Genomic DNA, 22508 nt, shown 5'->3' on the forward strand with positions numbered 1-22508 from the left:
AGTGTTGGACATTTGTATCTTAGAGCCAAAGGGTACACAACTCTCCCCTACAAATATTTTTGAGTGTTTCTTTCTTTGTTAGTGGGACTATTTTCTCACAGTTCTAATACCTGGATGTGGTTCACAGGAGGAGGTGCCTGCCTGCCTCCTCTCTGTTCTCAAACTCTGCACCAAAACTTTGAATAAGGTTGATGCAACTTTTGCTGCTTCTGACCTTCCTATTTACCATAGCTATTGGCCTATGACCCTTTCCCTTGCATGTGGACTTACCTCTCTGGTTTCCAAACCACTCCATGGATGTGTAATTTAAAGCAAGGCAACAGTTATGACCTGTCTGCAGTTTTCCTCAATTACTACCTTCAAATCACTTACTTCATCTGGTCAACATTCTTAAATGGTTTCTGCTCTTGGTAAGACTACTTGGAACCATAGTGCTATTACCTCACGTATCACCTCATCCTGTCCCCGTTGCTTATTTCTAGCCTTATATTCCCATTACTCTAAGATTGTTGTTAGTTAGGATGTATCCTCTCTGTCTCTCAATTGACTTTGGCCTCCTGTAAAGGAGACTCCATCCCCAAAATAACCAGAGCAAAATGGATTCTAAGTGTGGGTCAAGTGGTAGAGCACCTGCTTTGCAAGTATGAAGACCTGAGTTCAAACCCCAGTCTTACAAAAAAAACCCGAGATGATATATGTATTAAGCGCCTGGCAGGGTGCCTAGCACACAGTAAGGACTGAGAGGTGTATTGGGGTCTCATATGTACTTGTTTCTCTCATTCACACAGGAGCCCTCTGAAGCTCCAAGTAGTATACACAGCATTCAACAGACATCTTTTACATTGACTTATCAGCAGATTTACTTCTCCTAGGAAAGTCTGCATCTCAAGATACAAACTCATAATGGCAGATGAAACAGTATGTGCTTAACTATTTATGGAAGAAATAATGGAGGAAGATACTATTTGAGCAAGTCTTTTTTTTAAAAATTGGAACTCATCCTATTTTATACTCTTAAGTGAGATACCCAGAATTAAGATGTGTAAGACCATTCAGTCACACAGGTATAACATGCTTATAGTGGGCTCTTATGAAAAAGCAGGAGTTACAGACAAAAAAGGTGCCCGTAAGTTAGTATGTGGCCTGAACCTTCAAATGGCAAACTCCCTGTCACCTTTCCTGGTTGTCAGGCTCTGAGGGCAATAACCATGCCTTAGAACCTTGCATGCCTCACAACTCCTGGCAGAGTATTGGCACACAGACCTATCCAGCTCTTTCTTCTAGGCTCCTATCATTCTCCATTTCTTAAAGAAATGGCTGAGAAACTGAGGATACTAAATAAAGGGAGTTAGGAAAACAAAGGAGATATTGCAAAATACAAAACTGGTTAAGAAATGGCTTAAGTGCTGGGTGTTGGTGGCTCACGTCTGTAATTCTAGCTACTTGGGAGGTAGACATCAGGAGGATTGGGGTTTGAAGCCAGTCCTAGCAAATAGTTTGTAAGACCCTATCTTGAAAAATATCCATCACAAAAAAGGGCTGGTGGAGTGGCTCAAGATGTAGGCTCTGAGTTCAAACCCTAGTACTGCCAAAAAAAAAAAAAAAAAAAGTAATGGCTTAAGAAATAAAACTATTACCAACAAGAAGATTAGTAAGGGAACAATAACTTTCATGCATATTAACAGACCAAAGAACACTGCTGTCTGAAAGGACACTAGCACCTCCCTTTCTCCCATGTTAAATCAGGATGTTGGAGGGGACCAGAGACATGTAAGATGGAGATATCACCTGAGTCAACAAAGGCTTTCACAGGATGTCCATTCACTTTGCAGTTAATATAAAGCATCACAACTTGGCCAAAGCTTTCTGGAGCCTCTTCCATGGCTATTGTCATGTTTTCCTCAATGTTCTGTTGCCTGTAATAAACCAAAACCAAGAAAATAAAAGCTCTATTTCCACGAAGAGAAATCTGTTTCAAAGTCACAACATTAAAACCAGATTTGTAAATCTATTTTGCCTTAACTAGGGCAGCTGAGTCACGGAAAGAAAACGTGCATTTTGGACCTCAGCATGTGATTAAGTAGGAGGTGGTAAGATACAGAGCTGCATAAGATCTAAATGTGTAAAATTTACCTTCAGGTAAAACAATTAATAGTCCCTTTGTAAGCTAAGAAACAGAAAAATAAACTCCTGAAGAGCAGAGTTATAAACCTTTGTACCCTGTACAATACTAAAATTTCATGAATGCTACTTTTTTTTGTGTGGGGGGGGGGAGGAGGAGAAAGGGGGAATAGGGTCTTACTGGCCTGGAACTTGCAATCCTCCAGCATCAGCCTCCCAAGTTCTACGATCACAGGTGTGTCCCCCATTCCCAGCCAGAATACTCCATTTTTCTTTTTTTTTTTAAATTGGAGTTTGAACTCAAGGCCTCACACTTGGTAGGCAGCCACTCCACCAGCCCTTTTTTTGTGTTGGGTATTTATGAGATATGGTCTTACAAACTGTTAGCACGTGATGGCCTGAAACCAGAGTCCTCCTGATCTCTGCCTCCCAAGTAAGCTAGGATTATAGCCCTGAGCCACCAGTGCCCAGCTAAGAATGCTCCAATCTTAAGTGAGAATTTCTACAAATGTGACACCTTTCCTATTCCCAGAGCATTAGAAAGTCTGAACAGACTTTTTAACAGACATTTCAAATGCTTATACTGCATCAGCTGCTTCATCTCCAGGGCTGTTTTCTAATCTCTGAAATAATGGTCATAATTTCCTGATATGACAGGGTCGCTGAGAGGTCTAAAAGCAGTATAGTATACAGTACTAACATAGGAGCAGAGGATCAAAAAATGTACTCACTACTTAAAACTGCACATGTGTATTTTAAGTTCTCCAAGTACATCAAATCATTTCCTTAGAAATTCAACATGCAGCCAGGTGCCAGTATCTCACACCTGTAATCCTAGTTGCTCTGAAGGCAGAGATTAGTAGGATCTCGGTTCCAAGTGAACTCTGGGCAGAGTTCGAGAGACCCTATCTTGAAAAAACCCATCCCAAAAAAAAGGATAAGTGGAGTGGCTCAAGTGGTAAGAGCAACTGCCTAGCAAGTGCGAGGCCCTCAGTTCAAATCCCAGTAGTGCCAAAAGAGTTTCTCCTTTAAAAGAATGGATACAGCTGGGTGCTATAATCCTAGCTACTCAGGAGGCAGAGATCAGGAGGATCATGGTTTGAAATCAGCCCAACCAAATAGTTCAAGACACCCTATCCCGAAAAACCTTTCACTAAAAAGGGGTTGCTGGGCCAGGTGCCTGTAATCCTAGCTACTGTAGAGGCAGAGGATCAGGAGGATTGTAGTTCAAAGCTAGCCCCAGCAAACAGTTCGTGAGACCCTATCCGCAAAAAAACCTATCACAAAAAAGGGCTGGTGGAGTAGCTTGAGGTGTAGGCTCTTAGTTCAAGCCCCAGTACTGCAAAAATAAAAAATAAAATAAAATAAAATAAATGCAAGCTGGGTGCTGGTGGCTCATGTCTGTAATCCTTGCTACTCAGGAGGCTACGATTGGGAGGACTGCAGTTCAAGGATGGCCAACACAAATAGTTCTTGAGATTCCATCTCCAAAATAACAAGAGCAACATGGGCGAGAAATGTGTGACTGTAGCTCAAGCAGTAGAGTGCCTGCTTTCCACGTGTGAAGCCCTGGGTTCAAACCTCAGTCTCACGAAAAAAGTATGGATGCATTACCTTGTTTCCTTTGCCCAATCCCTATGAAGAAATCTGTACCCTAAGGATATGCTCTGATTCACTTCCATATTGAGGTTTGTGATGACACCTTCCCATGTCTCTTGCTTCCCAGGTTGAACACAACTATTCCTGAAATTTATCTCAGCTCTCCTTACTGCTGCAGTGTGGTCAAGTAGAAAGAACACAACTTCATTTTCCTTTATTTTTTTTTTTCTGTGGGATGGGGATCTGAATTCAAAGCCTCACAGTTGTAAAGCAGGCACTCTTACAACTTGAGCCACGCGTCCAGTTCACATGTTCTGGTTCTTTTGGAGATGGGATCTCGTAAACTATTTGTGCCTAGGCCGACCTCAAACCAAGTTCCTCCCATCTTAGCCTCCTAAGTAGCTACGATTATAGGTGTGAGCCACGGAGGTCTGGTCTTCCTTTTTCTCTGGGTCAATTTAACTAATAAAATGTGTCTCAAAGATATTTGCCAATTTCTGATACAGTTAATGGGAATACTTAATAAGAACATGAGCAAATGGCTTAGGGCTGTCAATGATTCTGGCATATAATTAAAATTTCTTTTATTTCAAATGTATTCAGAGGGCTGGGCTGAGAGTAGCTTAGCATATACCTATGGGTTCAATCCCCAGCATAGCAAAAATAAATACATAAAAGAGTACTCAGTGTAATGTAACAACCGAGCTGGGCTTCATTTAAATAACTAAAGGTTATCCTACTTAGTCTGACAGGAGTATTGTTACTATTATGTTCTTAGACTCCAACTTTCACAATTAATAATGAAAGTGGAACTGGGTTGCCCTTTTATTCAAACTGCACTTTGCTGTGACTAGTGATGTGGCCGAGACTGGCATTAGCAGTGTACCTGCTTAGGTTCACTCCTGAAGATTCTGATTCATCAGATTTGGGAGAAAGGTTTAACCAGTTACATTTTTAAAAGCTTCTCACCTGCTTTTAATGCAGGCCCACATGAGAACCATTACAGAAACTTGAGGTGCTGTCAGCTCTTTTATCCATTGAGGCCAGTAAAGAACATCAGAAAGAAGACAGACTTAGGACTACAAAGTTCCACTTGTGCAGAGTTGTAGGCCTGGATTTAATCAGGACATGCACAACATGTCTAAAAAAAAAAGCTTCAAATCAGTCTATGCAACCAGCCTATCTGTCAGATTGGGCTTCTGCTTGACTCTACCTGGCTTTGATGATGCTCTCTGTGTGCTAGTCAAAGAATCTTTACAAATTTTTAGAACTAAAAGCCAAGTATGAAGTTAGGCCTTCATACCTTTGCAATGGTCAATCAAAATGTGAGGAAAACAAAGAGAGAATTACCTAAAATTCTCCTTGAGTTATTATCTCAACCTTGAAACAGGGAAGCTACCTCTAGGCAGATGTTCACCTAATGCCAGATGATCTGTAGTTTGGGAAATCTGAATGCTCTAAGACTTGCTTGTTAGGCGAACGGACCATTACCTTATATCTTCTTCTATCTTTGCCTGAGCTTCAAGATCAAAGGGATCAGCAGAAAAGAGACGAATCCTTTCTTGCTCTCTCCGGGCTCGGTCCTGCTGCTGCTCCACTAGGACCCTGGAAAACCTCTCTACAGAAATAAGGGAGGGAAATCTTCAACTCCACTCTATTTTCATTCTTTTTTCTTTTTTAAAATGTGCTATAATTCATTTCAAATATTTATGTCAGCAGTTTTCATGGTTACAAATCAAATCCTGTAAGCCTAAGCTTGGTCGCTGGAAACAAGAACATTTCTCTGCTGTCACTTAACATTGTTCTGGATACTCCATCCGATACATTTAGAAGCTGCATTTTCATTCTTTATCAGTACTTTCCCACACCAAAAGATTTCTCAAAACACACTGTAAAAGATGAACACTTACTTAAACTCAGTATAAAGAAACAGTATTTGTAACTTTTTTTATTCTTCTAAGAAATTGATGATTATATTGTTTCAACTCAGATAAAACAACCTTCCAATATAAACCAGTGAGGAATGACAATCTGTATGGCAGATACATGTTTCCACTCCACGCTGTCCTCATTATCCTATTACCTAAGAACAAAAGAGAACACTGTATGTCTTCTTCCTCTTCCAGTCTCATTTCGTTTCTAAGACTCTCTGCCTTAAACCAGATAAATTAAGCGCAAATCAGTGTTCAGTCTATCAATATTTTTTGTGTCTTCATGGAAAATAGGCAGGACTATTAGTGATGTAACAATAAAAATCCATTTGCCATTTTTACTCATCACCATGCTCTTTGGCAATTAGATAATGCTGACATAACAAAACTAAAGAAACCAAGGTAATGGTCACATGAACTACTGATAAGACATGATGGATCTAAAAATCTTTAAGTGAAAGAAACATGACACAAGAGTTATAAGTTTGTCAAAACTCAAAGAACTGTATATTTAAAATCTGTGTAGTTCTCTGCAAGTAAACATTTCAATTTTAAGTCTTAAACCAGGTGTGGTAGTACACATCCATAATCTCAGCACCTGGAAGGCCAAGGTAGGAGGACCACAAGTTTGAGGCCAGCCTTGGCTATGCTGTGAGTTCAAGGTCAATCTGGGCTACTTGTAAGACCCTGTCTCACAAAACAGGCTGCTGCTTGGTTCATGTGGTAGAGTGCTTCAAGCACAAGGCCCTGAGTTCAAATTCCAACAACACAAAAATTAAAAAACAAAACAAAAAAAACCCACCACAAAAACAGGATAAACAAACAAAAAAGTCAACTGAAGAATGAGTTATTAAGTGCCTGGTATGGCTTAAAATTTCATCAGCACAGCTTCATTAACTCCAGGGTAAAACAGGAGAAACAGAAAACTTTATAACTAAGAAGACTACAAGTGCCACACACCTGTAATAATCCCAGCATTGGGAGGCTGAGTTGAAGTTTGAGGCCAACTCAGACAAAGTTAGAGAAACCCTGTCTCTATCTCAAAAAACTACAAAGAAAAGATCAAGAGTATGGCTCCAGTGGTACAGTGCTGCCTAGAATGCACAAGGCCCTGAGTTCAATCCCCAATACTGGGAAAAAAAAAAGAAAAGAAAACCCCTAAATGTTCTGTTTAATGAAAGAATGGCTCAACTACAGCTCCAAACAAACTGCTAGCAACAACCCTGTTACTACCTAAACTTAGGGTGGAAGAAGATGGGGTTTCATTTTGCAACACAGCAGCTGTGCTATGGGAAAGCATTTCACAGCTGGGATTGGCTGGTTTGCTGGTAATCTTTAATTAAAGGTCTGAGTGAACAGGTCAGTATCAGTACCTGCTGGCAGAGTGGCTCACCTGCCTAGCAAGTGTGGGGCTCTCAGTTCAAACCACCCAGTACCACCGAACAAAAACAAAACTAAACAAAACAGTGCTGCTAAAAAAAAAAGAAAAAAAAAGTAAACTAATCTAGATGGATTTCAGCTCTAGAATTCCATTACTATTGCCATTTAACCCAGCCTTTGACATCAGCACTAATTTACATGCCCTCACAAACAAGTGATGTGTTCAGCAAATCACAAGACAGACTAGTTGCTCAAGTCCATTCACATTTGCTACTTTACCTCAGGTCAGCCTGACAGCCTTCCAGAGGCAAAACCTTACCAAGATCTCCACTGAGCAGAGCTTCAGCCAAGGGTGGGTTGCGCTCCTTCAGCAAGGACAGCTCATGTGGGTTGGCTAGTAGCATGTCTCGGAGCAAGGCTGGGTTGTCCAAGCCCTGAGGAGTTGATGCCATTTCTCCAGGAGATGAGTGGGGCTGCTGTGCTCTTGGTGGCTGGCGCTGCCGGGGACTTGATGTGCCGGGCACAGCTATGCTACTGAAGTCTATCCGGGGTAAATCTGTTGGAGAAGACCAATGAAATTTACTCAGATTCCATAAAAACAAGCTCTGAAGGACACAGAATACTTGCTCATAAGGTCATTGCGAACACTCTAATGACCTTCCCCCTTGTTCTTCCTTAGACAGACTTTTGACTATAAAGACTATGGTCTGAGAGTGAACTGACAGGAAAGAATAGAAGGAGTGGCAGGCAAAGGTGGTAATTACAAATTTTAGGCTTACAAAAGATCCCAGAATGGATACCAATTTTTTTTTTTTTGTGGTACTAGGTTCTGAACTTAGGGCTTGGCACTTGCTAGGCAGGTACTCTACCACTTGAGCCACTCTGCCAGCCCGCTTTATGTTCTTAAAAAATTAAAACCAGTCCCAATAACTAAATTGCATAATACTACAGATGGTTCTTCAGAACTAGCCAGGGCAAATAGTTCTCGAGACACCATCTCTAAAATAACCAGAACAAAATGGTACAGGTTGGTACGACTCAAGCAGTAAAGTGCCTGCTTTGCAAGTGCAAAGCTCTGAGTTCAAAACCCAGTTCCACTAAAAACAACAAAAAAGGAATGTAAAATATGTCCTGTTTGAGGGTGGGTACAAGTGGAATGGGAGAGGGTAAAATGAAAGGGTGAAGAGGTGAACATGGTCAAAGTACTTTAAATCCACATTATTTCAATTCTCAAAATATACTTAATTAACTAAACTTGTCCCAAGTCTGGGAGTATCCTGAAGCCCTTTGTTTCTCAAATAGGAAAAGGGAATGCTTAAAATTCAGGTGTAAGGTTTCAGTCTCACAGCATGGGTTCAACCAGCTATTGCCTTCAAATGGACTGGCCGGCAGCTAGTGTGTGTTTTGAGTGACAGACAAAGGAAGAGAGAGAGAGAGAAACATCAAACACTCAGCCAATGAAAAGGTAAAGTGAAAGGCAGGATCTGTTAGAGGAGTTAATCTATACCAGTTACGGGCAGGGCGAATATATCTCCACCCCTATTACACATTATCTTAAGAGTCCATTTATTTTAGAATAATTTTGAGAAACTGATTATATATCATATCTTCTCTCCAACTCCTAAGCAACAACCTAGTAGCTGTCTTGTCCATTTGGGAACAGCATACAAAAAAACTAAACACCCCTCTCCCTACCCCCCAAAAAAAGTGACTCTAGTACTAAGAATCTCACCAAATCAGCAAAAGGAAGATTTGTTTTTTACTGACTGAGGCAGTGACCTCAAGTGACTAGTATAATCAAGATGTGATGGAGCCAGAATTTGTTGGTCTTCTATGATTTGGTTTCAGGATGAATGGAAGCTCTGTGTTCCAAGCTGGAGTCTGTCATCACCCAAGACACTTATCATCTGTTACCATAAACTTTAAAACTAGGTGACCTCTAGGCTAAACAATGTTTAAAGAATTCTACCACCATGCCGGGTGCCAGTGGCTCATGCCTCTAATCCTAGCTACTTGAAAGGCTAAGGTCAGGAGGATCTTGGATCCAGGCCAGCCCGGACTAGTAGTACATAAGACCCCATCTCCAAAATAACCAGAGCAAGGCTGGGTATCAGTGGTTCATACCTGTAACTCTAGCTACTCAGGAGGCAGAGATCAGGAGGACTACAGTTCAAAGCCAACCCCAGGTAAATAGTTCGAAAGACCCTATTTTGACAAACCCATCACAAAAAAGGGCTGGTGGAGTGGCTCAAGCAGTAATAGTACCTGCCTAGCTAGCAAGCATGAGGCCTGAGCTTAAACCCCAGTCCCACAAAAAAAAAAAAAAAAAAAAAAAAAAAAAGCCTACCACATGCCTTGGCCAACAAGCAAGAGGCCCTGAGTTCAACCCCAGTACAATCCAAAATAATCAAAAATCTGAAACAAACCAACAACAGAAGAATTTTGTGGGCTCTGCAGAGTAAATCAAGTGGTAGAACACTTGCTTAGCAGTCTAGGGTGCCAGGTTCAAATCCCTGGGGTTGGACTGTGTGGAAACTCTACCACAATATGACAGGATGTGGGGGGGGGGGAACCACTAGCACATTTCATCAGTTAGTTCTACATCAAGATTTATAGAACTATGACAGGAGCCAGTGGGTCATGCCTGTAACCCTAGCTGCTTGAGAGGCAGAGGCAGAGATCAGGAGGACTGTGGTTTGAGGCCAGCTCAGGCAAATAGTTCGAGAGACAATACCCTATCTCGAAAATACCCTGGTGGAGTGGTTCAAGTGGTAGAGCACCAGAGCAAGGCTGGGTGCCAGTGGCCTAGCAAGAGTGAGGCCATGAGTTCAAACCCTATTACCACCTAAAGAAATAAACAAATCTGAGTGTCATCTGACAAACAATTGTAAAGAGGTTTCCCCAGAACCAACTGAAATAAAAGGTCAAAGTGCCTGATAGCCATCCTCAAAGAAGTAGAAGTCACCCAAGCATCACAGGCTAACAGTCTCTCAACAGTATCATTACTGATGACACAAAGGTAACATTTTCTGAGGGTTTGCTACTTGCCAAAGGTTTCACATGCATTATTCTCACATTAGTTCTTAGAAATGGAATTAATTACTATACTACCTTACAGAAGAGGAAACTGACTTAGAGAAGTCAAGTATCTTATCCAAGGTTACAGAGCAGGCAGAATCAGGATCTACACCCTGGTAGACCAAATCGAAATAAAATCTAAATCCCAGGACCACTATGCTCTATATCTACTGACACCCACGATAGAGTATCTAAACAGGGCTGGGGGGGTGTGGCTCAAATGGTGGAAAACCTGCCAAGCAAGCACAAGGACCTCAGTTAAAATGACCAGCACCACCAAGAAAGAGAAAAAAAAAAACAACCACAAGGATGCTAAACACTAGGCGATGTCTTACTTGGGAACTGCACTGAAGGTCGAGGGTCTGCATTCTCCTTCTGTCGTAAAATCACAACATCCCCATCTTTCAAGCCGTAAGAAGCCAGTGACCTGTGGTTGTCTGTGAGAGGTCTTTCAGCATGGACAATCTACAAGAAGAAAAGATTTCATAGCATAAAGCACTGAGAAGTAACGTGGTGCAAAGTAGAAGGAGCAGAGTTTTCCTCTTAATCAGGTATCACTCCCACTGGGTGCTGGTGACTCATGCCTGTAATCCTAGCTACTCTGGAGGCAGAGATTAGTAGGATTGCAGTTTGAAGCCAGTCTGGGCAAATAGCTCAAGGGACCTTATCTCAAAAATACCCAACACGAAAAAGGGCTGGTGGAGTGGCTCAAGTGGTAGAGCACTTACCTAGCAAGTATTAAGCCCTAAGTTCAAACCCCAGTAACCATCAAAAAAAAAAAAAAAAAGTCACTTCCCATTCAAAATTCTTCCAAAGGATTCCCACTCCCATTATACCTAAAAGGAAGTCCAAAGTCCTTCTGAACACCTAGCTCACCCACCAGACTCAATTTGGTCTCTGGCTCCCTCTCTGACCTCACCTCACACTATTATTGATGTTCCTCAATACTACTTCCTCCCAGGGCCGTCTCTTGTTCCTTTCTCTACCTGAGCATTTTTATTGGACAGTATTGGGGATTGAACTTAGGGCTTCACACTTGTTAGGCAGGCACTCTACCACTTGAGCCACTCCATCAGCATTTTCCTATCCCTTTTTTGGGTCTATGATCAAACACTACCACCTCTTCAGAGCTCTTCCTTAATACCTTATTTAAAATGTACCCTCACCCATGGGTGATGGATACTGCTCAGTGTTAAAAGTGCTTGACTATCATGTATGAGGTCCTGGTCCATCCCCAGCAACACAAAAAATTTTAAGTAAAAAGTACCCTCACCTAATATATTAAATATTTACTTGCCTATTCGTTTATTGTCTTTCTGCTCCACTAAAAATGTAAAGCAACTTGGGAACAATGACTGTTTCATTTACCATTATCATAAATGCTTAGGACAGAGCCTGTTATGTAACAGATGCTCAAATATTTGGTGTATTAAAGGATTAATGATTTATGGTAGTAAATATAATCTTAGATTTAATTCTGAGTATCAGGGAAAACAGCAATGACACTCTTGGTATGCCAACTACTAATAAACAACGTGAACACTTTAAAGTGGCTTGTACATTGGCAGGTCTAGATACAATCCACCACCCTTCCTGCAATTCTTCCTTTTCTTTTACCACCTCCAAGTTTATCAATCTTATATTCATGAGGGGAAAGTAAAAGTGAAAGAACAATTAAAAGTAGAAAAGTAGTATTAGGGAGATACTACTAATAAAACTATTTTTATGGTATGTAAGCGAACATTGAAGAAAGCCTGGGAACACAAAAATAGATAACGTATTGTAAAAGAAAAAGAGTAAGACACACAAAGTATACTATAATTTTACCATAAAGGAATGTAAAACCTGCCTCGTACTAGTATATTCTTCACAGAGGCATTCAGAATAAACTCAGGCTTTGAAGGGTGTTCTTCTTTACAGCGTCACATGTAAACTGAGCAACCTGAGTTGTGTTCCGACTCTGCCAGTAATTCCCTGGGAGGAGCCTTTCACTCAGTCTCACATATCCTATTTGTCAAGCAAGCAGTTAGGACTAGATAATTATTACAGCTGTCCCTTCCAGTTCTTTCTGCAATACTATCAATCTACCATGTTCCCCCACCTGTCCTCAAAGCTCTCCTGGTCAGGTTACCTGGGTACAGAAACTGAAAGTACAGCATTTAAACGAGGAAAAAAAAAAAAAAGATTCTGTCATATCTTCTTTCAAAATTTGCACTGACGAAAGAACTAACCCTTCAAAATCAAGTCTTTCTGGGGATGAGCAAAAATTTGATTTGCAGACATCATACAAGTTTTACACATGACTAGAAAAAAGCACTCTAAGTTCTCACCCTGAACCAGCAATCTAAGACAGATCGCAACTGACACTCTTCATACACCCTTACTTAAGCACATAAATAGCTCATAGTGAAACGACACCAGCGGTTCCACCTCCAGTATGGGGGGGGGGAGAACCACTGGAATCAACTGCAGGTGGGCAGTGGCGGTGGGGGACGGGGACGGGGACACGGGACAGTGTATACAATGCAGAAATATTCAGAACTGTCACAATAAATCCCCCCTGTACAATGAATATATCCTAATAAAATTGGAGAAAAGAAAAAAATTTATATACTATAGCATTAATGAACATACCACAATTCATTTGCTTGTTCTACCATGAATAAACATTTAGATTGCTTCCTATTGGGGCTATTACAAATAAAACTGATATGACTCTTTGAAAAAAAACAAAACAAGAGCTGGGTGCCAGTGGCTCACACTTGCAATCCTAGCTCAGGAAGCAGAGATCAGGAGGACTGGGGTTTGTAGGCAGCCCAGGCAAATAGTTTCCAAGACCCTATTTTGAAAAAACCCATCACAAAAAAGGGCTACCAGAGTGGCTCAAGAAGTAGGCCCTGAGATCAAAACCCAGTACCACAAAAAAAAAAAAAAAGCAATACAGACATTGTGGAAACGCATGGAAAAAACAACAATAATTATACCAGAAGTGACAGGGGTCACAAGTTGAGATATGCAGCCTGAGGCACATCAAGCTGGGTGGGGTGACATGTGAGTCCCAGATACTGGAGAAGCATAGAGAGGAGGAGTTTGATGCTGTTCAGGGAACAACAAAACAAATTAAAAAATCAAAAAGGTTGGGAGAGGGTGGATCTCAAGTGAGTGCTTGATTAGCAAGCAAGAGGAAGGCCCTGAGTTCAATCCCTAGTACCATCAAAAATAAAAGCAACAAAGAAATAAATAGCATCCCACCAAAAGACATGTCAAGTGAGCAGGCTTTTACTAGGTAGTATCAAAACTGTGAAACCACTGGGTGCCGGTGGCTCACACCTACAATCCTAGCTACTCAGGAGACAACGATCAGGAGGACTGTGGTTTGAAGCCAGCCCAGGCAAACAGTTCCAGAGACCCTATCTTGAAAAACCCTTCACAAAAATAGGACTGGTGGAGTGGCTCAAGGTGAAGGCCCTGAGTTCAAGCCTCAATACTGTAAAAAAAAGAAAAATAAAATTGTGAAACCACCATAATGAAGTCACCAGTAGTCTACAACCTGCTCTTTAACTTCTCAGGTACAGAAATTTAACTGTTGTATCTTTAAGAGGATACATGATTAGTTCCTGGGGCAGAAATGTTGTAACTGTATTCATAAGAGAAAATTCATTTCCAACAAGGACTCAAACACAGGAGAATGAAGCTGGGTGCCTCTCGCTCACACCTGTAACCCTACCTATGCAGGAGGCAGAGATAAGAAGGATCGAGGTTCAAAGCCAGCTCCAGGCAAACAGTTTGTAAGACGCTATCTCAAAAATACCCCCCACAAAAAGGGCTGGTGGAATGGCTCAAGGTATAGGCCCTGAGTTCAAACCACAGTACTGCTAACAAACAAATAAAAAACTCAGGAGAATGAGAGTAATTCCAGGGGCTCTTGCCTAGCATGCATGAGGCCTTGGGTTCCATCCCCAGCACTGCTAAATAAATAAATGAATAAATATCCTATTCACAAGATCACTGAATTCTCTTTGTGTTGGACATACTACATAGAAAGCCAAATTAAGATAGCTTATTTAAAGTAGTCTGTGACACAAGACACTGCTGATTTATAGCTGTTTTTCATGCCACCACTGTGTGAGTTCACTAAGCTGGCCCAAGTCAGGTTCTCAGTCTCCCACTTAGTCCACCTATCCTCTTGCTAAGCCTCACAATCACTTTACAAAAAAGGCATTATTTGTCCAATTTTATGGATGGAGAAACAGATATTGAGGCACCCAGCTATTAGAGGGCTGAGACTGGAACCCTATCTGCTTGACATTAAAGCCCCCAATCTTCTCTAGTACCACATACAACTTTCTCAAACATAACCCCAAAAAAGGCCTCATGAATTAGCTGGGTGACTTTAACAAGAGTTACTAAGCTATGCATCATCACTAAGGTCTCATATCCACCAGGAAGATCAAAATATTGTCCTTGGCCTTGACATGAAAAAATACTGGCAGGCTAGAGGTGTGGTTCAAGTGGTAGAGCACTTGCCTAGCATGCACGAAGCCCTGGGTTCCATCTCCAGCACTACAAAAGGAAGGAGGAAACGGAAACACACACACACACACACACACACACACACACACACACACACACACACACACGAGAGAGAGAGAGAGAGAGAGAGAGAGAGAGAGAGAGAGAGAGAGAGAGAGAGAGAGAGAGAGAGAGAAGAAGAGACCACTGTCAATTCCTGGGTCTCTGTACATGCCACACTGCCCCGTTTACTACTCCACTGTGTAGCTGCCATGTCATTCCCCAGCAGACAGTATCATTTTTTGAAGGAAGGCGGCATGGTCTAACATTAAACCTGTAAGGCCCAGGTAGTCACTAACATCAAGTAATTTGAATTTCTTAGAAATACTAGACAAGAACCTAGGTGAAGAGCAAACATTCTTCAAACTGACAGGAGCCACGGGGTGTGGTGATGAACATGTTTATCTCAGGACTCAGGTGGCTGAGGCAGATAGACTGTGAGTACAAGGCCAGCCTGAGGTACTGCCGAGACTTTGCCTCAAAAAAATCAAACCAAACCAAAAGAAAAAGCAGAAGGGACAAACAAAAACTTAGTTGGAATTATAATCGTGACAAAGAACTAATTTTTTCTGTTAAAATAGGCTTCAGAGTCCAAGACAGACTTTTTTTTTTTTTTGAGGCAGGATCTCCGCTACGTGGACTGGCATGCCCTTGAAAGTGCAGATCTTCCTATCTTAATCTACTGTGTGCTTGGAATTACAGGTGCTGACCACCATACCTGGCTTTAAGACAATCATTTTTGCATCTTAATTCTCAAAGTAAATAAATCCATGTGATCTTCCAACTTAACATGCATGTGTTAGACAAATGACTTCAAATCTCTACCAACAAAAAGGAAGGAATGCAGGTGACAGCACTGGTGATGGTTCTACCACGCATACCATACAGCTCAAAATCTACAATACACAAAACCCACCTTGTGCCAGTTTTAAGAACATACAACAGAGACTCCATACTCTGCTACAGCTGCAGAACTGGCACAGCTGCTAATTCTCCAGAGGATGCACCCTAGACACTGAATTCTAATCTTAACATTTAACAATACACTAATTAATACAACTCCAAAACTTTTAAGCAGGAGATTAAATATTGTCTGGTCTTTGAATGAGAACCTTCAATTAACATCTTTTTATTCCCCCCAGTGCTGGGGATCAAAAACGACTTCACTCATGCTAGATAAGTAAGGGCTCTATCTCTGAGCTATAACCCAGCCCTACTGTTTTGGTTTTTATTTCTTGGTGTTACTGAAGTTCATTGAACTCAGGGCCTTGTGCTTGTTAGGCAAGCCAGGGTAACAAATCTTAACAATACATTACTAGCATTCTTAAGATTATAAACTGGACACAAACTCTTAGAATCACACCTAACTGGCTGAATAATAATAATAATATAGCATTAATTAAGCACTCACTATATGCCAAGTTATCTACATATAGTCAGCTTGACTTTCACAACCCTTCTGGAAAGGAATTTGGCAACAGTTTATTCAAAGCCCTTCAAGAAGTATAGGCTTTTTTTTTTTTTTTTTTTTCCAGTACTGGGCTTAAATTCAGGGCCTCATGCTCACTAGGCAGACACTCTACCACCTGAAGCACTCCACCAGCCCTGTGCTAAGAGCTAAGAAAATTATCAAAAGTAGGGGGCAAAGCCTTAAGTATACAGATGGCTATGTAAGTGTTACTCATAACTCCTTCCAATTTTCCTCAGTTCAAATGCACAAGGCCCTGAGTTCAATCCTGAGCACCATAAATAATAAACAAACACTCTAGGCCAGACCTGGTGGCACCCACCTATAATCCTAGCACTGGGGAGGCTGAGGCAGGAGGATCACGTGGGCTACATGGACAGACTCTGTCTCAAAACATCACACAAAACAAATTGCAGTTATTTCTAGGTTACGAGGCAATAAGTGACTGTGTTCTTTACCCCTATGTGTTACAAGTTTTCTATAAGAATATGTACTTACCAGCAAATACATGAAAACTGCCTGAGAAAATAAACATACCAAAATTAGCTCCAGTAGAAACTTTTAGTTTCCATTGGTTAGAATTAGTGTTTTACAAACCACACATCATGCTGTGTGCAGAGCAGCATTTCCAGATCACAATTACTGCCAATGTTTGGCATTTAAACGCCTTTCATATTTCATGTGACAGTCCTTACATTGTTTTTTTTTTGTTTGTTTTTTTTTTGTGGTACTGGGGCTTGAACTCGGGGCCAGCCCTTTTTTTTTTGCAAAGGTTTTTTTTTTGAGATAGGGTCTTGAGGAACTATTTGCTGGGGCTGGCTTCAAAGCACAATCCTCCTGATCTCTGCCTCCTGAGATTACAAGCATGAGCCACCAGCACCCAGCCATTCTGTATGTTCTTATCACTTGCCTCCTGAAGAGTTAAGTTATAATGATGTTTCAGAAATATTAAGATACTTATCAAGACATTTAAAATGAGGCCAAGTTCTGATTAATTGTTTGAAGCTCACCCAGCCAAGTGTGTATCAAAACCTCTCAGAGCCAGGACTAGCTTCTAAACCCACATTTGTATTAAGACATGGATCATGTCCAGCATTAATCACATGTAGAAGCAGAGATGGGTTCTATCCTAAATTTGTTATCACTGCATTATAACTGCTATAATCAGAGTAGTTTAAAAAAAAACCTTTTTCAATTCTCTGCTAATGCATCACTGATGAGATATGAAAGACGGAATTCTAAGCCAATGATCCCAAATGTGGGGCACATGTACAATTCTTCAAGAGTTTAGGAAGAAAATGGAAATTATTGATTTCCGTTTTAGTTCCTCCTTCCTTGAATTCTACTTGGTGTCTGCTTATAATGTACATAAAATATTATTCATGTATGCAATTTATGTACACAGTATAAGATATGCACAGATACAACTGCATCTATAACATTAAATATACACATACAGGTATGTACAGTGCATAAAATGTATCAACTTATATATTATATATGTAACAAGGAGCACTTACTGAAACATTTTACTGACAGGGATACAGGAACCAGTATGTTTGGAAACCAGTGGCTGAACAGAGTGGCAGGAAGAAAATATACACACGCCCTTGAAGAAATGGGAGTCAGGAATGAGAAAGAAGGTGAATCCCAGTGAGGGAAAGAGACTAGGAGAATTGAAGAGGAAGGGAAGGGGAGCCCTGAAAGGCAAACAGGAGGGTGGAGAGCTCAAGTAAGTAGTGAAAATGATTGTTTGTGGGTAAAAGCTATGTTTACTTTTATGATTTGGTGAAAGGAAATGACTCAAGTGTCTAGGGTGGATCCTGTTCCTGCCTGATGGGCTAGCCAGTGAAAGAAAACGGACCACCAGACATCTTAAAATAGATACTATGTTGTCAGGTTACAATGGAGCCAACAGAACAAACTTGAAAAACAGGCAGCTGTTTACACTACCTAATACAGGCTTAACACTGGTCAGACCCACATTTCTGTATGCTAATTTGGCTTGGGAAGAAACTAAATGCCAAGTCACTGACATAATGAATAAGGAAGAACTGAGTTAACCTAATTGTTCATCTAGTAAACTAGCAATTTTTCAACTGGCAGAGGACAGTGCCTGCCTGAATCATACAAATGTCTTTCAATCTGACACCTCTTCAATTAATTCACTTAAATTTTTCGTTACAAGTTCTCAGATTGCAAACTGGCTCAAAGCTCCCTGGTGGAGCACACACAAAACCCTGGTTCCACTCCACTGGGGGAGAGGGATGTGCAGAAGAGAAACATTCTCGTCTCTTCCTTTCCCATGTCCTAATAACAAAACCAATTTATGCTTTAATTTTTTTATTTCCCTTACCATCTAGTAAATACAACTGGAGTTAAATAGGAGCTAGAGGGAAAAGAACTGAAAAGGTCATTTTGAAAAAACTGAAAAAGTTGACTACCCCCCCCCCTTTAACTGTTCTAGTTCTCCACGTGAATATAAGGGTATCTATCACTTACAGAAACTGTTTCCTGAGTTTTGTTGGATGTTTTCTTTTTTGTTTTAAATAGAAGTTGGGGAAAAAAACCAAAAAAGCCTCTCACCAATTTTCTTTGTAGCTTTTGCCAAATGCATATTTGAGTGAAACCTTGTGCCCTGAAATAAGTTCTTTCTGAATAGGTTTATGCCAAGTATCTAAAGTTCATATTGTGTAAAGGAATTACACTTCTGAAAAAAAAAATATTGACACATTTGTTTACTATAAGACAGGGCAGAACAAGCTGTAGTTGGGCAATAGTTTTTGGAACTATTTCATAACTGCAGTAGGAAATCAAGATTTACATTCTGGGGCCTTGGGAAACTTCTATAATTTTCCTAATGTTTAGACTATGTCCTCCACAGCCCACCTTAAGTTAAAATCTAAGTGTTTTAGTGTAAAGTCTACACAGTTGTGACCTATTCTGTTTGATGAAGTACTTTGAGAATAAATTACTATGATTATTAAGGTCTAAGAGGAGCTAACTCCTTTCCAGCAAGCACTGTAGGGAAATGACACCACTAAGACCCACTGAGAAGACAGTACACCATTTTCAAGTTAATATCCTTATAGGCACTGAGCTTTGAACTCACCCAAGTAAATTGTGAATTGAATTGTAACCTGAAAGGAGGAGAGATTTTGGCTTAGTACCAGAGAAGAATCGAAAAAAAAAAATAGCTTAAGTTGGACTTTTTTTTTTTTTTTTTTTTTTGTGGCACTAGCGTTTGAATTCAGGATTTCACACTTGCAAAGCAGGTGCTCTACCGCTTGAGCCACACCTCCAGTCCATTTTGCTGGGGTTATTTTGAAGATGAGGGTCTCACGAACTATTTGCCCGGCTGCCCTGGAACTACGATCCTCCTGATGTCAGCTTCGCCAATAGCTAGGCTCACAGGCGTGAGCTACTGGCTTCGGGCACTTAACTAAATTTTTTTTTTTAAAGAATTTAACGAGAAACGCATGCGATAGGGGAAGAAAAGCATTTCCAAAGACCTCAAAACGAAGTAGAGTCAAACTTTTTTTTCGCATCCTAAAAGTGCCAATTTGTACATTTAAAGGTAAACCGCCTACATATAAGCAGGAACTCTGTCCAAAAAAAGCAGATGGGACGTCCATCCGCGGTGATCCAAACTGGTATTTCTGGTTGGAGAGGCAAGGATGTATGAACCCTGCTTACAAACCCATGGCTGCTGCGTGGGTCCACCGCGACACCCCAAACTCGGGATCAGTAGGCGAGAAGGGGGCCAAGAGCCCGAGGAAGGAGGGCGGGCTGCCCAACAGTCCACGTGCCCCTCACGCTGCAGCGGGTGCTCCTGCGGTCAGGTTCTCCGCTCCCTTCTGCACGTACCCCACCCCACACCCGGGATGTGTGGGTGCAGCCAGCGATTCCGCCTTCTCCCCGGCTGCGGGGGCGAGCTAGGCTGTCCCTACTCCCGCCACCCCAATTCCTCACCGGAGGCCCCGAGGCTGGGAGGGCCAGCCCCGGGAGGCCCCGCTCACTGCCCGGCGTACCTGGCTCTCGGCTGCGGGGATGCCGGACTCGAGCTCACACAGCGCGCGGAAGTTGTGCAGCTCGAAGTCGGCGTCGACCTGGAGGGAAAAGGTCACCTCGGAGAGGTCCCTCCGCACACAGTACACGGTGAGCAGCATGGCCCGGGCCCGACCCAGCTCGGCTCGGCCCGGCCTGGGCGCGGAGCGGAGGAAAGACGGCGGCGGCGGGGCCTGGCGGGCGAATGGCGCGGGTTGCTCGCTCGCTCGCTCGCTCCTTCCCTCCCTCACACACGCTCAGTGACTCACTCCTCCCGCCCTCACCAGCGAGCACGGCCGCCGCCGCCCGCCTGCGAGTCCGTCTGCCTGCCGGCCGGCCTCCCACCGCTGCCGCCAAGCGCAGCGGCCACCCGGCGCCCCGCCCCGCCGCAACGCGGCTGCCGTAAAGCCCGCCCTGCTCGCTCCAGGCCGTCGCGACGCGGTGGGGGGCGGGGCCAGAAGGGGAGCCGGGGGAGTGGGAAGGGGCGTGGAGGGATGGCGAGGAAAGTGGGCAGGGGGGCTGCGGAGAGAGAAAGATCTACTGTCGGTTGATTCAGGAGCTGGACTTTGGCGGACTTCACAATCTCGTTTACTCAGCCGACAGGCGCTTTATCAAGCGTCTACCTAATGTGCTAGGCGCTGTTGCTAGAAAGTCCTTGCCCTTAACGCTCCGTCTGGTAACTAAGCAAATAGTTCCGAAACGCTTCTCGAGGTAGAAATTGAGGCTGAGAGATACTAATTCACCCTAAAAAAACAACAGCAACAAAAACTATTAATTCGCTTTCTGTCTTGGTGGTGTAGAATAAAAACCAAAATCCTTATCCTGGCTATGGCCCTGCCTACCTGTCCAGCCTGCCTCTGAGCGCCCGGGCTCCCGGCGCGGACACCCTGCTCTTCCTCCAAGGCTCCATTCCTCTGCTTTGTAAATGGTTTACTCTTGGACTGCGTCTGTTTCCAAGTCCTGGCAACTCCCAACATCTAACACGGTGCCTTTTATTGGGCACAGTTTAGAATCTACTCGATAAATATTTGCTATTTAGTGGCCTGTTAAAGGTCACATAACTGGTGAGTGGTGGAGGTCCAGACTTGAGGATGAGTAAGAAAACTAAAAGTGAAAGAGAAATTTAAAATTGAAGTGAGGTTAGCATCTTTCAGTTTACTCCCATTCCGCCATCCTGTAGCTGGAGAGAAAGAGGAAGCAGGATGGCTGTGGATACAGGTAAGTAGGTAGGTCTGGTAGCAGGAGACAGGAAATTTCCAGCCAAGACTTTTATAAAAATAGAAAGGGGATATCCCGATGGGGCTTCTGTACTATAGCCACACATCGTTGGAAATGGCTCATACAGTAATTGTGTGGTTTTGCTTTACTCACAGGGCCATTTCTTAGGTCTGTGGGAAGTAACTACAAGACAGTTACAAAGTTTGAAAGAACTGCTAATATATATACATATATATGTTGTTTACCTTAGGTATTGGCAGAAATCCACATATCCTTAGTGTGTAAAGGAATGAATATGATCTGAACTCATTGATGAAATGGGACTGAACAATAAATTGCTTCAGGAAATTAAATCCCACAGGTCCTCAGGACAACTGGATTAAGCATCTTTTAAAGAGGGCTATCCTGGAAGAAAAATCAACTTTAAAGGTGACGTTGATGTGCAGTAAAACCAACCAAAACATGTAAAATTATTAAATAATTTATTGACATTAAATAATTTTGCCTAAAAACACTGTAAAAAAAAAAAACAAAATAGAAAGGGGAGAAGCAGTGAATCCAGAAGAGTGGTGTTATCAACTATAAGTAACAAAGTTTGACTATTGTGCAAATAAAAGGAAAATTAGCATGAAAACACTGAAAGAGCTTTCCAAAATGGAGCCAGAAAGCCATGGAGGGAGAAGGTCCCAGGACTGCTGAGGGATGTGAACTTAGGTTGCTTTCACCCTTTGCCCATGGCATCTAAAACATGATTATACTGTACCCGGGGACTCAACATGCCTGTCAAGCCAGGTGTTGTGTGGCATGCCTGAAATCCCAGCACTGAGGAGGCCAAGGCAGAAGGGTCATGAGTTAAAAGCTAGTCTGGGCTGCATAACTAGACCCTGTCCCAACCCCCACCCCCAAAAACCTCCAAATCCAAAACAACAAAACCTTATTAAGAGGTTATTGGACTTATGTTTTATGCACATTTTTATTAAGTACATACATACTTTATATCAGTCACATAGCCTTTGTCATACAATACCTGTTATCAATTTTCAATAGACTTTCTCTAAAAAGGAATTTTTATCACTATGTATCACTTACCCACT

At 42.1% G+C, this 22508-nt stretch overlaps 1 protein-coding gene and 1 non-coding gene across 6 annotated transcripts in view; one reads left to right on the forward strand and one right to left on the reverse strand.

Annotated features, from left to right (window-relative positions):
• Nucleotides 1-21184, reverse strand: part of Ddi2 (DNA damage inducible 1 homolog 2) — a 41561-nt gene extending 20377 nt beyond the window's left edge. Inside the window, exons 1-5 of one of the 5 annotated variants that reach the window (XM_074081278.1) lie at nucleotides 21039-21184; nucleotides 10445-10574; nucleotides 7351-7587; nucleotides 5212-5338; nucleotides 1789-1916 (exon numbers count right to left, since the gene is read on the reverse strand). In XM_074081278.1, coding sequence (XP_073937379.1) covers nucleotides 1789-1916; nucleotides 5212-5338; nucleotides 7351-7587; nucleotides 10445-10574; nucleotides 21039-21173 — 757 coding nt within the window. In that variant the 5' untranslated portion in view covers nucleotides 21174-21184. Of the gene's footprint in view, nucleotides 1-1788; nucleotides 1917-4689; nucleotides 5180-5211; nucleotides 5339-7350; nucleotides 7588-10444; nucleotides 10575-20180; nucleotides 20489-21038 lie in introns of those variants that run through there. The other 4 variants (XM_020173230.2, XM_074081283.1, XM_020173233.2 and 1 more) reach the window with 4 other exon arrangements.
• Nucleotides 21185-21478: 294 nt separating this feature from the next.
• Nucleotides 21479-21610, forward strand: LOC141425333 (small nucleolar RNA SNORA18). Its single transcript, XR_012450394.1, has one exon. It is a non-coding gene; the product is annotated as a small nucleolar RNA SNORA18 (small nucleolar RNA).
• The last annotated feature ends 898 nt before the right edge of the window (nucleotides 21611-22508 follow it).

The sequence above is a fragment of the Castor canadensis genome, chromosome 7 (assembly GCF_047511655.1).
Source record: "Castor canadensis chromosome 7, mCasCan1.hap1v2, whole genome shotgun sequence".
NCBI lineage: Eukaryota > Metazoa > Chordata > Mammalia > Rodentia > Castoridae > Castor > Castor canadensis.